General features: G+C 38.6%; 1 protein-coding gene across 3 annotated transcripts in view; it reads right to left on the reverse strand.

The window, feature by feature from the left end:
* The window catches only part of RPAP2 (RNA polymerase II associated protein 2), a 52,760-nt gene extending 37,961 nt beyond the window's left edge, over positions 1-14,799 (reverse strand). For all 3 annotated transcript variants that reach the window (XM_071565678.1, XM_071565677.1, XM_071565676.1), the window contains exons 1-10: positions 14,736-14,799; positions 13,889-13,934; positions 13,006-13,120; positions 12,233-12,331; positions 11,024-11,089; positions 9,765-9,853; positions 7,581-7,616; positions 5,832-6,744; positions 5,424-5,518; positions 3,739-3,819 (exon numbers count right to left, since the gene is read on the reverse strand). In XM_071565678.1, coding sequence (XP_071421779.1) covers positions 3,739-3,819; positions 5,424-5,518; positions 5,832-6,744; positions 7,581-7,616; positions 9,765-9,853; positions 11,024-11,089; positions 12,233-12,331; positions 13,006-13,120; positions 13,889-13,934; positions 14,736-14,784 — 1,589 coding nt within the window. In that variant the 5' untranslated portion in view covers positions 14,785-14,799. The remainder of the gene's footprint in view (positions 1-3,738; positions 3,820-5,423; positions 5,519-5,831; positions 6,745-7,580; positions 7,617-9,764; positions 9,854-11,023; positions 11,090-12,232; positions 12,332-13,005; positions 13,121-13,888; positions 13,935-14,735) is intronic.
* Between the last annotated feature and the right edge of the window lie 7 nt (positions 14,800-14,806).

Below are 14,806 nucleotides of genomic sequence, written 5' to 3' on the forward strand. Positions count from 1 at the left end.
TTCCTCAGCTGAATTATATTTCCTGTGACTTTGAGGGAACAATTTGACAAAAGGTGTGCAATGGGAATTAGCAGATGGACACAAAGATGATTATGCAAAATATTTACTCCCCTAACAGGCCCCATAGCATCAGGCATTATGAAGAAGATGCAAATCCGAAAGATGGAACTGGTTAACATAGACCAATCTTTTAAAAGTGTAGTTACTTTTATAAATCATAGTCTTGAGTGTTATTTCCTCTTCTAAAAGTTTGTATATCCTTACAATGAGAATATACTTGCCATCAGTGAATCTTTGAGCTCGATTTTTAACACGTTGCTATGAAAAGCTGGTAGCAATGAGTTATCAGTACTAAATGTACCTTTGGCGAAAAAGCATTCCTTGAACAGGTCCACACTTGCTGCCTTTCAGTTTTACCCAGTGTGTCTGTGTTCTTACACTGAGAGAAAAAGAAAAATGTGCCCCAAATTGACGAGATTTTCTTTCTTTAATTTTACAGTTTATCTTTGCTACACAGTGAAGTCAGCAGCATCTTTGCAGATGCAGCAGCCTTTCCTTCCCCCACCAGATTCCCAGGTGTGGGCATATGTAACTGCAGTTCAAGAATCTGACCTGTTAGTTTGGCTGTGTGCCCGTTCTGGAAGACACCAAGCTGACTTCATGGGATTAGGATGCAAAGTTGTGACTTTAGGGGACCTCAGCTACCTATATTTTTTCTGAAACTTGCACTAAGATATGTGAAGTTTAAATAACTCAGGTCAGCACAGGTGAATGCTAAAGCACAGTTTGCTCTTTTTGAGGTTTTGACTAGACAATTTAAACATAAAAGACAGCTCCTTTACCTCTTAAAAAAGAGCAACATATTTATGGTACCATAGTAAAATTTAGTTTGACAACAACAGCAAAAATTGTTATTTAACTTCAGGCTTTCTTTGAGAGAAGTCCATTTACTTGAGAAAATGTCACTGACATCCTGGTACTCCCACATTTCCACACAGAACTTTGTGACCAAGTATTACTGATTGACCTGAAACCCAGAACCTACAAATCCACTTAACAAGGGTAATAAGTAAAATAGGTATGAGTAAGTGTATACACCAGGTGACATACACTCATGATAACATACTTAAAAGCTGAAAGACTGTCTTGGAAGCATGATAAGAAAGTTGGCAAAAAATGAGTTGAACACATCTTTTAGAAACAATTGCATCGTACTCATTGATAGAGTTCAGTGTCAATGATAAGCTCCAAAAAATGAATACTTGCAACCATAAAATACAGATAAAATTCTGTGTTCAATGTGATCTCTTATGCCTTAACAAGACTCAATCACACACTCACAAACACAATCATTTATCCTCAGTTTATATATAAGTAGCTCATTTTCTCTTGATCTTTTAACAAAGTGCCCTTATACACTCTGGAGAATTATTTGACATCTCAGTGTTCGTAACAAAAGCTTACAGGCACTGAGGGACTTTGTTTGGGAAGAGCTCTAACCATTCTAAAACGTCTCTTGAGATCTCTCTAGTGTCTTTCTTAGCAGTGGTGATTGAATAAAATGCTGCCCAAAGGAGGCTGAACTGCAAGTGTTCCTTTAAAAACCAATGGAGCTGAAAATTGTTGTTGCTTAGTTCACCACATGCTCTTTTACCCTTCTTCAGCTAAGCTCTACTACAGCCATGTGTTTTATCTACTACTCTCTTTGGCAAGTTCTTCACCCTGAAATATTTCCAGTACAGAAAGCAAGAAAAACCATGAGCATTTATCAGTGCTCTTCCACAGTCATTAAGTATTTGAAGTACTTTAACAAAGAAATTTCTATACCCTGTAAATAAAAATGATATTTAAAATTTATCCCAACTCCCCCTGCCAAAGCATTCAATCAAAAACTGGAGGGACCACTCACATTAAATAAATTTAAACCTACATACAGAACTGGAGATTCAAATCTATGCCTTCATCTTAACATCCCTAAGTGAGCCCCTGTGTCTCAACAGACCCTTCCGTGTCAGTAAGGCAAGAACAAGAAAGGACCCAAAGGTTTTTGCTTCCCTATTTCTGGTATTTTTTTATTATTTTACTATCAGTGACAATAAAACTCCAATTATTTGGAGATACATATTATATAAAGGCATTTAAAATTCTTGTGTAATGCCCACAATTGTCTTTAACCATGACCCACTCAAACCCCTGAAATTCTAAGCAATTGATCTAGAACCTTCACAGTAAGAGAGTCCCAAGACTTTGCTACCATTGCCTTCAACTTACTTCCTGAAAAAAAAGACAAAAAGTCACAAAGTGTTATCTAAGGGATCAGAAATAGATCAGAGGAGAGTTTCAAAATAGGATGATTATTGCTACATGAGCCAGGTATTGGGATCAAAGCCCAAATATTTTGGTTCCACTCTGTAAAAAATATACATATACATATGTTTAGAAGTCTATTTTGGCTTCAAGTCTCATTTGTTATAAAACACTTCTAAAACTTTATATTCAGACCACCTTGTCTTTGAATAGCAGATATTATTTAAAATAGAAGTTCTGCTTTTGAGAACCTCCAGGCCTCCTTACATAATCAATCATACAAAAGTAGATTGAAAGAGACCAAATGTAGTCTTTCCAGTTCTATCAATCCATAAACTAAAATGACTATAAGCATTTAAACGGCAGAGCAACAAAACTTTTTTAAAACACAAAGATCTTATTCAAATAATAGGTATCTATACAGTATATACATGCTGCTTCAATATAACCAAAAATACCTTTCCTAGTTTCAGTGTTGCTGTTAAAATAAAACGTAATTGGAATTTAAAAGTCTGCAAGCACAGAATCAAATTCAAACAGTAACAGCTCTTTTAAATAAAAGAGATCATGCAGAGAATCATCAGAAAGGAAGAGAGATATATCCACAGTAAGAAATCCTGCATGTAGATACCTGTGTTTTAGTGGCATCTTTCTAGCCTTCCTTGGGGCACAATGCCACATGAATGAGTTTTGGAAAATTAAATGGAAACCTTATGCAGGTCAAGGATGTGGTAGGGAAGTTTCAAGAGTGACACTGTACACGCAGTTAGTAACTGCTGTTGTTCTTCTTCTGACAATACTTGATGCAGGACATGATCTAGGTTCAAGTTATGAGAATTGTGTTCCAAACAAAACCTAAAAATGTTCAGAACAGTTACCACCATTCTGTTTTCCCTCCTTCTTTATCTCACTGTTTCCAAATACTGTCTTTAGTCCTACTGACTGAAGCAGAAGCTTCATCCGTGGTGATAAAAGTGCCCACTAGATCTAGTTCCCTTTGAAATCAGGAACAAGACAGGTCAAACTGGACCTTCTTCCTGACTCGAGAAGTTACTGGTAACAATTATTAATCACATTCAAACCATTTAGCCCAGCTGCAGGGAGCCAGAGCAAAAGAAAGTGACAGATCTCAGAAACTCATGCTTAATAGGTGATGAGGTAGCAGAACCTTTAAAAGACTCACCATCATCCTCCAGAGACGACTGGCCTAGTTTTTAAAAATCTACAAACACTCCTGGTGACCTAGTCACTGTCAGGAGCAGGGAAAGGGTTGCCTTGTTAGTCCACAGGGAATGTGACATTACCTACATGAACACACAGCCAGAAAGGAGCAAATCTGCAACGGGGCCTCTCTGCCCAAATCACAAATCATTCAACAACATGTTTAATTGATCAGTTAAGAAAAATCTCTAAATAAAGACCAGTACTCACTGGAAAGTTTTGACAAGATTTTTCAGCTCTGTGTAAACATCACCTGGAGCAACCTGAAGAGGGCCCAAAACTGCAGGTAATCTAGAAGGCAAAGACACCAATCAATATGCATTTTCCTCTACTTCTTCCTTCTTCTCAAGCAGGGCTTCCACCAAAGCTTGTTAAAATTAGTAAAAAGAGATTGACTTTTGTGCAGCAGGTCAGACCTGTAGTTTTCATTTCAGCTTCCTCTGAGTAGTGTTTGGGCCATCACCTTCAATTCACAACCGCTTGTTTTTAAAAGTAAGAAGCTCCAGTCCAGTGTGAACATGAAGAAGAAATTAAACATAGTTCCACCTACATATTCTTAGTAATTTCACATTTCAGTTCTGACAAGATATTCTTACAATTATGAGGATTAGAACTACAGGCCTTATGCATTTTTTCACAGGTTTATATTTATTTGGTTCAAAAATAACAATCCAAAAGGAAACTACATGTCTAAATGAGGTTTGCACAGAGAATATACCTGTAAACCTCAGACTTGCACAGATGTGACAGAACGATCACTCTACTGTGAGCTTGATATTTGAAATCAAGATCATAGTAATCAGAAAGTTTAAAAAGAGAGAAAGACAGGTTCTGACTTTACTTGATTGTGCATATAACAGAGAGCATACTAACCACACGTACTGTTTAACTAGTTAGGAGTATTCTGAAATGATGGAAATAACAGGCATTGTTTTTCACATTCAGGATTAAACTTTTGCCTCTATTTAGTTGTTTAATAGTTAATATCCTCTTGCATTTGAGTATCTAGTTATTCACATTTATATGCACACAGCGTATGGTGCATCAATATTAGTGGAAGAATCAGGATTTCTGTTCTGTACATCAGTGTTTTACCAACCATGTTTTGCCAAAACTGAACACAGGACTGTTATGATGCTGGGCATAGTCACTGCTTTATCACAATGAAAACTGTCTCTTGAGTGTGACAGGATGACTGCATCACCTCAGGAAACAGAAAACAACTGACACAGGCAAGAGACTTGCAGGATGGTTTGATTCCATGACTGTGGCCTACCCACACATGTTGCAGGTAGAGAAAAAACAGAAAGAATTTTTTTTGTTTTTATTTGAGGTGGGGAAATAATTCCAACAGCTATGACAGAAATGCCTTAATTTCTTTTCTGGGACTTCAAAGCCCTTTTATGTATAGGAAGAAGTTCTGATGTTTGGGAAGTTTTAAGTTTCAACTCCAAGGGCCTTTAATGCTTGTAGTCAGGGGCATACTGATATCAGCCATCTAAACATGGACTAGAAACCCTTTAGTAAGACTTTGGTTAAAAGAATTATGAGGTTCAAAAACACTGCTTCCCTCTCTGTAGATTTTTTTACATTTCCTTACGGGTAACAGTATGCTTAATGTACAAGACAAATATTTGCACTTCTCCCAGTCAAATTTTTCAGTTTAAACTTGGGCAGTTGGTACATGCAGATTGTGCAAACTGACATCTCCAACTGTACCACAGGTGACTGCTGCAGAAATACTTAAGTCCTTTAGGGCAATAGTGGGTTTAAGTCATGACCGAGGCCATGTAGAAAAAGCAAGACCCATCCTTGGACAGAGTCCTTTTTACTTAAAATGATGATGAATGAGTACCAACTTCAGACTGACATTTAACAAAGTAAAGGGTACTTACGCTTTTCGCAGTTTTTCAAGGACAATTCGCTTTCTGATCTGCATTTGTGCATTTGAATCAACAAGCGGGAAGGTGAGATCTTCCTGCTGATCATCCTGTATTATACAAAAACCCTTAGCATCTATAACCTTGTATTTATTTAAAGTCAATGCATCAAAATAGTCACAGATTATCAAAAAATGTGTAAACATAAGAGAAATATTAACTCTGAATAGAAAAAACCAGTAATTTTTTAATGGACACAAGCTTGCACAACAATCTGACACAACATAGACTGTGCAGCCAAGGAACTTTTCTCCTTCCCTGTGTGAGATACTTCCCCACTGAGGATGGCAGAAATAAAGTAGCAATTCTTTCAAGGCCTATTCAGGCGTTATGAACCTTGACACTATTTCACTGGGCACTTACTTTGTCTGTGCTTGGATGTTCCTCTGCTTGTGCAAGTGTTGCTGCCTCTTCAGCCAAGATGTACCTCCCCTCATAGAACTCTTTCACTCGGAGTTCTAGGAACTCTGTTTCTTCTTTTAACTTTTCGTAACTAGGCACAGGCTTATCTATTCCACCTGGGCTCGTGAAAGGTAAGGAATAATTCAAGCTGCTCTCAGACTCCCTTACAGCAACAGTGTTAAGATCATCAGCTGTATCTAAGTCATCCTCATCAAGTTCCTCAGTCTCCTGGCTGGTAGATGCTATGTACTCTGACGAGCACAGAGAAGTATAGTTGGAGCCATAGAGAAATTTTAAAGTTTCCTCAGTTCTCCATTCTGTAAGGGTCTGCCTAAGTACTTCTAGTAAACTGCCTTTGGAATGAAGTGGATGCCTCAGTTCAGGTTTTTTATATTCTGTGGAGTTAGCTAGTGTTCTTTTAAGGTGTTCTGCCCCTCTTTTGCTCACACCCAGAAAAACTATCTGCGACCCACAGGCATTTTCACAGACTTCTGAAGCACTTGGTTTCTCTAGAGTGGTATTTTTTGAAGGTGGTGCAGTTATCTCATTATGAAGAGAGCAGGCATGCATTTCTTCCTGAGCACCTAATTTACACTGAGAGAGTTGTGCAGTGGCTTCTACCACACCTGAATCTTCAGGTTTAGGGCTGGTAGAGACTTTCTGAGCGTGCTTCTTTTTGAGGATGCTTTTTCTGGGCAATTGCTGACTTGCTGGTAGGACAGAAGAAATAAATTCTTGTTCAGTATCACTGCTGCTGTCACTAGCTGTGTCATGAGAACCAGGTTCACGTGGATCTGAAGGTATCCTAGGATTTTCAATGTCAGATGCTTTAATTACTTCATCACGTAGTTTCACCTCTTCTCCAGACTGTCCACTGTAATAGAAAACACAAGCCATCAATGAAACAGAAAAGGGGTGTCACCTGTAGTCACTTTTCATTCTCATGTAAGAACAATAAACAAACCATTTTTTCCCTTACAGAAGTGTACATTTTTTGATTTAAGAATCATAGCTGCTCTTCTAAAAGTTTTCTTGAACTCAGAGTTGTACTGTTCTACAGTCAAGATGACAAGTATAGAGACTATTTAAAGAAGTGAGTTCTCACCTGATTATTGGGAGTTAGAAAAATAAACCAAGTATTATTGAAGAACAGCAGAATAGTATCAGACTTAGCAATTTTAAATAGTGCAATTTTAAAATAAAGATGGGCATGCTAAAATAAATATAGTATCCTAAAATCAGGGGGACAGCAGAGCTGTTTCAGCATATGTAAGTTTGCCACCTAATGGTGGATTGCAGAAGAAAACAAACAGAAAGTCACAATACAGAGGTACAGAGAGATGACAGAGTGGAGTGATTTCATTTTGGCTGATACAGTCATTTTAGATTAAGAAGTAGAGGAGCTTTCATCACGTGTAATTGGCACAATTTTCTTCATAAAGAATAGATGGGATAAAATATGCAAAGTACAAACAGTGTATTTGTTTCAGATTTCAACAGGCTCAATTAAGACACACAATCCAAGAGCAGCTGTACACTAAATCATACTGATCAAATATGCTGGGTTAGAATCACAAAGGAAAAAAACCTTTGCATAGGTTCTATTAAGGTCTTTTCTCTAACACAGGAAATCAAAGATTCCCCTTTCACCTGGTATGATACTAAAATTTCTACCTATAGGTGCATGCAACAACAAATCATTCAGTGTACCTCTGTCCCTCCTTCAGCAGCTCTATGTCTGGTGGCCTGCGAAAAGAAGACACCGAATGATTTTCCTGCTAAATTAATTCTATTGAAATACATATAAATACAAAAATAATTGAGTTTGGAAGGAACATCTGAGGATCCTGTGGTCAACACCCTCTGTTCAAACCAAGGCTAGTGAGAGCAAATTTGTGCACATGTGAGCCACAAAGGACCTCAGGAACGCTCTAGCCTGACCTCCTGCTTGTAATGCCACTATCACCAGCAGCAGGTTTGATCAGCCACAAATTCATGAAGTTTAAATCTTGAAAACCTCCACTGATTTCAAAACATTGCTGAGTATCCTGTTTCATTCCACCATAATCTTACTATCATTTTTTCTCTAACGTACAATCTGAACCATCCATACAATTATTCGTTGCCATCACTCCTTGTTTTCTGCCATCAACTAAGGACAGTTTCACTCTCCAATCTTTCTAACTTTTTCAAGTAATTTTAGGCTGCTTTCATATCACCCTTTGGCCTTCTCTTCAAAAATGGTAAACATTTCAAGATCCTCAAAGGTCATAAAAGTTGCTATAATAAAAACAATTCTGGGCCAGTTATAGGAAAATGCTCCAAATAAATGAAAAAATATGAATATTCAGGATATTCTTGTTTAAAATTTCACTTTGTTAAAAATTAGAGTATCAGTTTATACTGCTTCAAGAAAATCACTTTCAGAAGTTTCCAGAAACTCTTAAGAACATTCCTAAACAAATTCTGGTGAGTTTTCTTTTCAAAGCTCTGCTTGCAGTTAATCTACTTCAATTCAGTTATGAGGCAGCATCACACTGCCATTCCTTTTATTCATCACCAAAGGTTGAAATCCTCATCTGTTCTAGGAATGAAAGGAAATCTTTTAAGCAGGCACTAAATGCAAGTCAATGCACTAACACCTCAGTATGTAAAAGATGCCACAGGTTTAAACAGATGAAAGCTGCACCACTCCTATCAATGAAGTGAGTTTGGAAACTAAAGGTGAAAACAGACAATGATTTAAATTATTAACTCCATATAACTCTCCTTCAGAGTTTTAAGTGGAGGTTGAAGTCTTTTCTGTCAAAGGAATTTCAGACATACTGGTGTGCAAACATGTACTGGTGTGTGCACGTGTGTGTGGTTGTGCAAACAGAGGTAGCCAGCCATGAACTAGCTGGGATTTCATTTGTTTGTTTTTTTTTAAAATACCTCCTCCCAACCACCATGCAGCACAAACAATTAACTATGTCAAACAGACCAGAACTATGCACTTTTAATGTTAAGAATAAAGGGAGATTTTAGAAGCACTTTTTTTTAAAGACAGCAAAACAACACCACAAAAATAATGGTAAACTTAAATATTTAATGAAGAGACTACTTTTACCATCTGGAATACATCTGATCAGACTGCTCTAAAGCTCTTCTCTCATTGAACAGCTATTTCCCATGACTGTGAAAATGAGCTCACACCTATAATTTCAGCTGGTTTCTTCTGTTAAAAACCAGAAGACTATGAAGAGTAGTGTTTAGGAGAACAAAGCTGAATACATTCAGCAGAACATTCTCTGTGCAAGTCCTTATTGTTCAACAGTGACACCCACTGGCTCCATTCACTATTTGCAAGCCTGTGTTTGCTAAGCAAAGGAACACAGACTACATTACAGTGTTTCAAAATGTGTACGGCAGGAAGAGGAAAAGGGCAATCAAACTTAGATAGGATGAAGAACCTCTCCATGTTATAGTCTGCTTTCAGATGAAACTATTCACAGTCTAAGCCTAAGACCAATGCCAAATGCTGTGAAAAATTAGGTAACAGGGTAAGACTAACTAATCTTGTACATTATATGGTTTGCAAAAATTCAATCCTGGTAAGTGCATTTTAAAGTTAATAGTAGTCAACTACTATTACTTATGACTAGTCTGCCCTCTTACACTAACACGATCATATCTACTAAGTAGATGTGAGTAGTACTGAGCCATGGGAATTATTGTAATCCATATAAAAACAACACTTAAAATGAGCACTGTGCTAATCTCACTCCTTAACATCAGTTACTTCTGCTTCAGCCAAGTAATTTTGATGCCCTGCAGCTAATTAATTAGCATTGCAGCTTGTATAGAGAAATAATATTCTCAAAAGGAGCAATGAATGTATATGACTCTACTTACTTTTCTTCTTCTCTCGTCCATACTGGACTTTTGGAAATCTGAGCTTCAAAATATTTAGATGCTCTATAGCAAAAGTTGCTGCAAAAGCACTGGAAACAAGAGAAAGCAAAAAAATGTGACTAAATCCAACTTCAATACCCATAGAAAGGTACAAAAGCAATTGTTTTTCATGCCTGTAAAATTAAGTACCAATTCATGTTTCTTTTCCAGCCTATGATCAGGTTTCTAATTCACCTGAGAAACCAAACTCATCAAATAGGTCGATCCCATTCCCCACAAGCCACTTGTAGCTTCTTTTTCTTCCCCATTTTTCTACTTTCATTACATACTGAGAAGCAAACCTGTGTTGGGGTACCTAATAATAAAAAAACGCCCAAGAACTGTTCAAATAACAACCCATAACCCAACAAGATGGCCATGCATTTTAAAAGTCACACAATAAAATACAGGTGTTTAATATTGAAAATTTTGGTTAGCAACAGAACTTGGTATTTTGCAATACTTGGAACAACAGTTGCACACTTGCATCACAAGGGACAAAGACAAAGCATCCCACTTCTTCTTGGAGTCTTGCCTGGCTACCTGAGAAAGCAATTCCTATAGTTTCATGTATCTTGGAGTTGCAAACAGAGGAAAGGAATACTAGCGACACTGAAGAAATTTGTTCTGTAACTGCAAACATTGAGCTTACAATGTAGTGTCTAAGCATATGGAGGTGATTGTGTATCCTGTGAACTGGCAAAGACGACTTTTACACAACCACATGCATGAATATGCTTCCAGAAAGAAACATTTTGTGAAGAGACAGGTTTTATGCTGTAAAGTCCTCAAAAAAGAACCCTAAGGGTTCCCCAGAAACACTACGGAATACATAAGATGTGACTTGTACTACACCACTGCAAACTTAGTGAATGAAAAGGATGTGCACTTTGAACCTACTAAAGCTCACTGACTACTGGAGCAAAATAAAGAACATTTCTTTACAAATGTCTTTCACTGATTAGTTGTACCACCTTCAAAATGCTATCCAAGTAAAATTTTCCATGTTGTGTTTAAATAAAGAAAACACATGGTTTTTTGGTCTTACACAAGACAGGACCTAGAAACTGAAATGCACAAAAACCTTTTAACTGTTCATGAAAATTATTTTTGTAAGAACCAAATATACTGGCTCTGAATCAAACCACTATATGAATGGTGTTACAAAATGAATTTCTGACATTGCAACTATTACATACATTCTAGACTCATTACCATACCTTTCTTTCAGTGATATCATAAACTCTGTTTGTTTTTGTTGAAATTCTGTACTTCTGTTTTGGCACCTAAAACGGAAAGTTTTCATCAGCAAGACTGTTACTTCCATCATGATTATACAGAAAACTTCATTCTGTTTTATCTGAATTGCATGATATCACCACCTTTGCTCTCAATTCTTCTCATGTTGTACCTTCTCAGCTGTAAAAATGGCAATTTCATCTATAATCATATGTATATGTATCGCACTATCAGTAGAAGGCAACTTCAGATCTACAAGAAAGCCAGTGTTGAACATAAACCATGGAGCTGCCGCAACAGACACTTTCCTCATGTGTAAGTGCTCAACAATTACAGATGGGCTGCCCTTAACCCATCTCTATGTATGTGCACATTGGACTGTACTGTCAGAGACCTCCAGCGCTACTCACACAAACCCAGAGAGGATCTTCTGTAAAACACAATTTCAAAGTGAACTTCTGTGCAAATAAATGAAGTCCAAACCAGCAAATCTCTTTGTACTCAAGCAGATTTTTTTTCAGATAATCATGTTTATCACTGGTATTACATCACACATTATCCAACTGAACTCTGAGTTCTGCTAAAAGAAGTGTGACTATGATTTCGGCACCGCTGACATACATTTTTAGAGCAGATGTCTATCTGGACTAGGAATCACAGAACCACAGACTATTCTGAGTTGGAAGGGACCCACAAGGATCATCAAGTCCAACTCTTAAGTCAGTGGCCCATACAGGGGATTGAACCCATGACCTTAGCACTATTACAACCAAGTTTTAACCAACTGAGCTAATATATGCATTCACACAATGATATCCCAGCATTGTATTATTTTTTTTTCACTTCAATCCTTCTGCCAAACATCTGTGGCTATACGAGCAAAAGAACAAGACTAGAAAATGTTTTCATGCACAAAGGAAGGCCATGAAGCCATAACTCACTGATTTTTATCACTGTCAAAGCTGATGCAAACTGATTTTGCCATACAGTAACTGCTGTCTACTGATCAAATTTTGCCTCTCACTTCAAAAGGATTATACTGAAATGGAGTGATATGATGCCTGGCCCACTTCTTGACAGTATTTTAATCTTTGTTTAATAGTCTAAGTTTAAAATTAAAAAGAAAATGCAAGAGAATTGAAATTGTGAGGGGATTCTTAGGATAACAGCATTAAAGAAAAGCAACTTACATTTTCCAATTTATTTTGACACAGAGGATAACCACATAGTTTGATGATAGACCGTTCATCAACAACGTCTTTATAGTGAGATGGAGTAATAAACTTTCCCTAAAATGACAAGAAAATACTTCAACAACAGATACAGGAAAACCTGTCATTTTTTGTACCCAAAACATCTCATAAGCAAATGAATATTTTAAATTATATAAATTAAATTATATAACATAACAGTCATATAATAAACAGCATTTGGCACAGTAAAAATTATGAATGGGTAAACAGAGAACGAAGACAGACATGGGCACTCCTGTTTACATATACAAGAGCATCATAATTTTGCCTGTAGTGTAGCACCCATTTCTATAATTTTCCTTTATTTCTGTTTTGTACACCTGTTTACCAGTCTATTTACAACCTTAACAGGAGTAATCACACCATTCCACCTAAACTGTGCTGCCAGATAAACTCTGGGGCATTTACAGAGACTCAGTCTAAATTCACAGATGTCACATAGACCTAAATTTTTATACTTCACCTACCAGCCCAGAACCATAGAGGCATAAAAAAAGGGCTGTGATAATTCATAAATGTATACAGTCCTGCAAAACTAGGGCATGTTTTCACTGCAGAACCCTCAAAAACAAGGTAATCATCATCAGAGCTGATGAGAGAGGGAATAAAGAGTTTGCCTATTTTAAACTGCAGTCAATTGTTCCAAGAACTTTGGGAAAAAAAAGTAGCACAGTAAGACACAGAACAGTACAAAAACTTGCAACACCTACAGAATTTAGAAAGAACTCTTCAGTAATGTTCTCCTCCAGGAGTTGTTCAACAATAGACAATGCTTTTTTCTCATATTCAATCTTCTTTCTGATAGCAGCCTCCAGAGCTGCTTTCCTGTAACAGAACAGACACAGAGGGCAGATTCCCATAAACAATCTTCCAATTGTATCTTTATCTTTTTTTTTTTGAAATACAGTGGCTTACACTGTCCTGCATCACACTATGCTGGCCAAACAAAGCAACAAGTAACTGGACTAGTAATTCTGTTATAACCACAAAGGAGTTTCCAGCCCTGGTTGGCTTTATTTCCACTCTGGTCAGGAAGAGTATTGCATTGCAATATACCCCTGAAGGAGACTCAACTCTGATTGTAAGAGGGAAACCCAGAACTGGCTGGACAAACAGCCCGGGACACACAATTTATGGAGTGTTGTCAATACAAAAGGAACTGGATAAGACATGACAAGTGGGAAGAAAAAAGGACTGGGACATGACTGAGTATGAGGTTACAAAGTAAAGGAAGGATTGAATCAAACAAATGCTACTATGGTAGATTTCCTGTGTCTTTTAATGTGAATAAGTATAATTGGCAAGTATGCATAGAAATTAAGATGGCAAAAAGCGAGCACTACTAACTAAGGAAATACAACTCTGAAGGTTAGATACATAAACTTTTAGCATATTATACAATGCACATATGTGCATGCTGTTAGAAGTTACACAGCACCCCTCCAAACAAGCCTGCATGACGTTGATGCTGGAGAGCTCCTTAAGTTAGCCATGATACTCTTAGGAAGAAAAAAGTCGTGCAAGGCACAGAATGCAATTTCAAAGTGAGGCAAAGGAAGACAAATGGTGCATGCTGTTAGTCAGAAACTGTACCTTTGAGCAGCATCTTCATTCTTCAGAGCAGCTGAATGCTTGCTTCCTAGAAATCAAATATAAAAATGCAGAAATATGAAAATTAGTGTACTTTCTCCTTTAACAGTGGAAAATACTAGAACTTGAAAAATATTAAAACCTCTAAACTGTAAGCATAATCAAGATAATTGCTTAGAAACCTGCTTTTGATGGCTGTGACTTCAGTAAGCTGATAACCATTCGGCAACTAGTTAGACACAAGTGTGAGGACAGACAGGCCCAACTCTTCCCATACTCTTTCGTCATGTTCTGCATACTCAACAAGCTACTGCGAAAGTAATTCTTACCATAATTCTGTGCCAACCACACTCCCCCAGGCTCTGCAGCCCTGCATTACCCCTGCACCCTCTGTCCTCTCAGCTGCCCCACCGCAGGGTTTTGCTCCGGGGCAGGTGCAAGGCCTGCCCCACATCCAGAGCCTTCACTGCCACTGCCAGAGCGGCCCTGGCTGCCCCGCGGCTCCCTGACCAGGCAGCGATACAGGGGCGCTCCCCTGACACAAGGGCAACAGAGAAGGTACCGGTGTGTTGTGCTGAACACGAGGGCGCAGCGCCCTGCCCCTTTGCACGGCTGCAGTCACGGGCCGCGCCCGCCGCTCCGAGCAGGCCGGGCCGGGCTGTCCCCTCACGGCCCGAGGGGACCGGCGGGTCCCGGACCGCACCCGGCCCGGCCAAGGCCCATCGAACCGACAGCCGCTGTCCCGCCGTTCCCCCCGGTACAGCACGCTGGGCGAGTCCGCCGCTGTGCCGGCCCGAGGGTACAGGGAGAGCCCAAAGCGCCGGGCGGGGGTGCTGCCGGCAGAGCCCACCTGCGCGCCGCCGGCCCCGCCGGCCCGTGCCCGCCGCCATCATCGCCATCGCCCCGCCCGCCGACCTCTCA

This window comes from Pithys albifrons, chromosome 10 (genome assembly GCF_047495875.1).
Source record: "Pithys albifrons albifrons isolate INPA30051 chromosome 10, PitAlb_v1, whole genome shotgun sequence".
Taxonomy (NCBI): domain Eukaryota; kingdom Metazoa; phylum Chordata; class Aves; order Passeriformes; family Thamnophilidae; genus Pithys; species Pithys albifrons.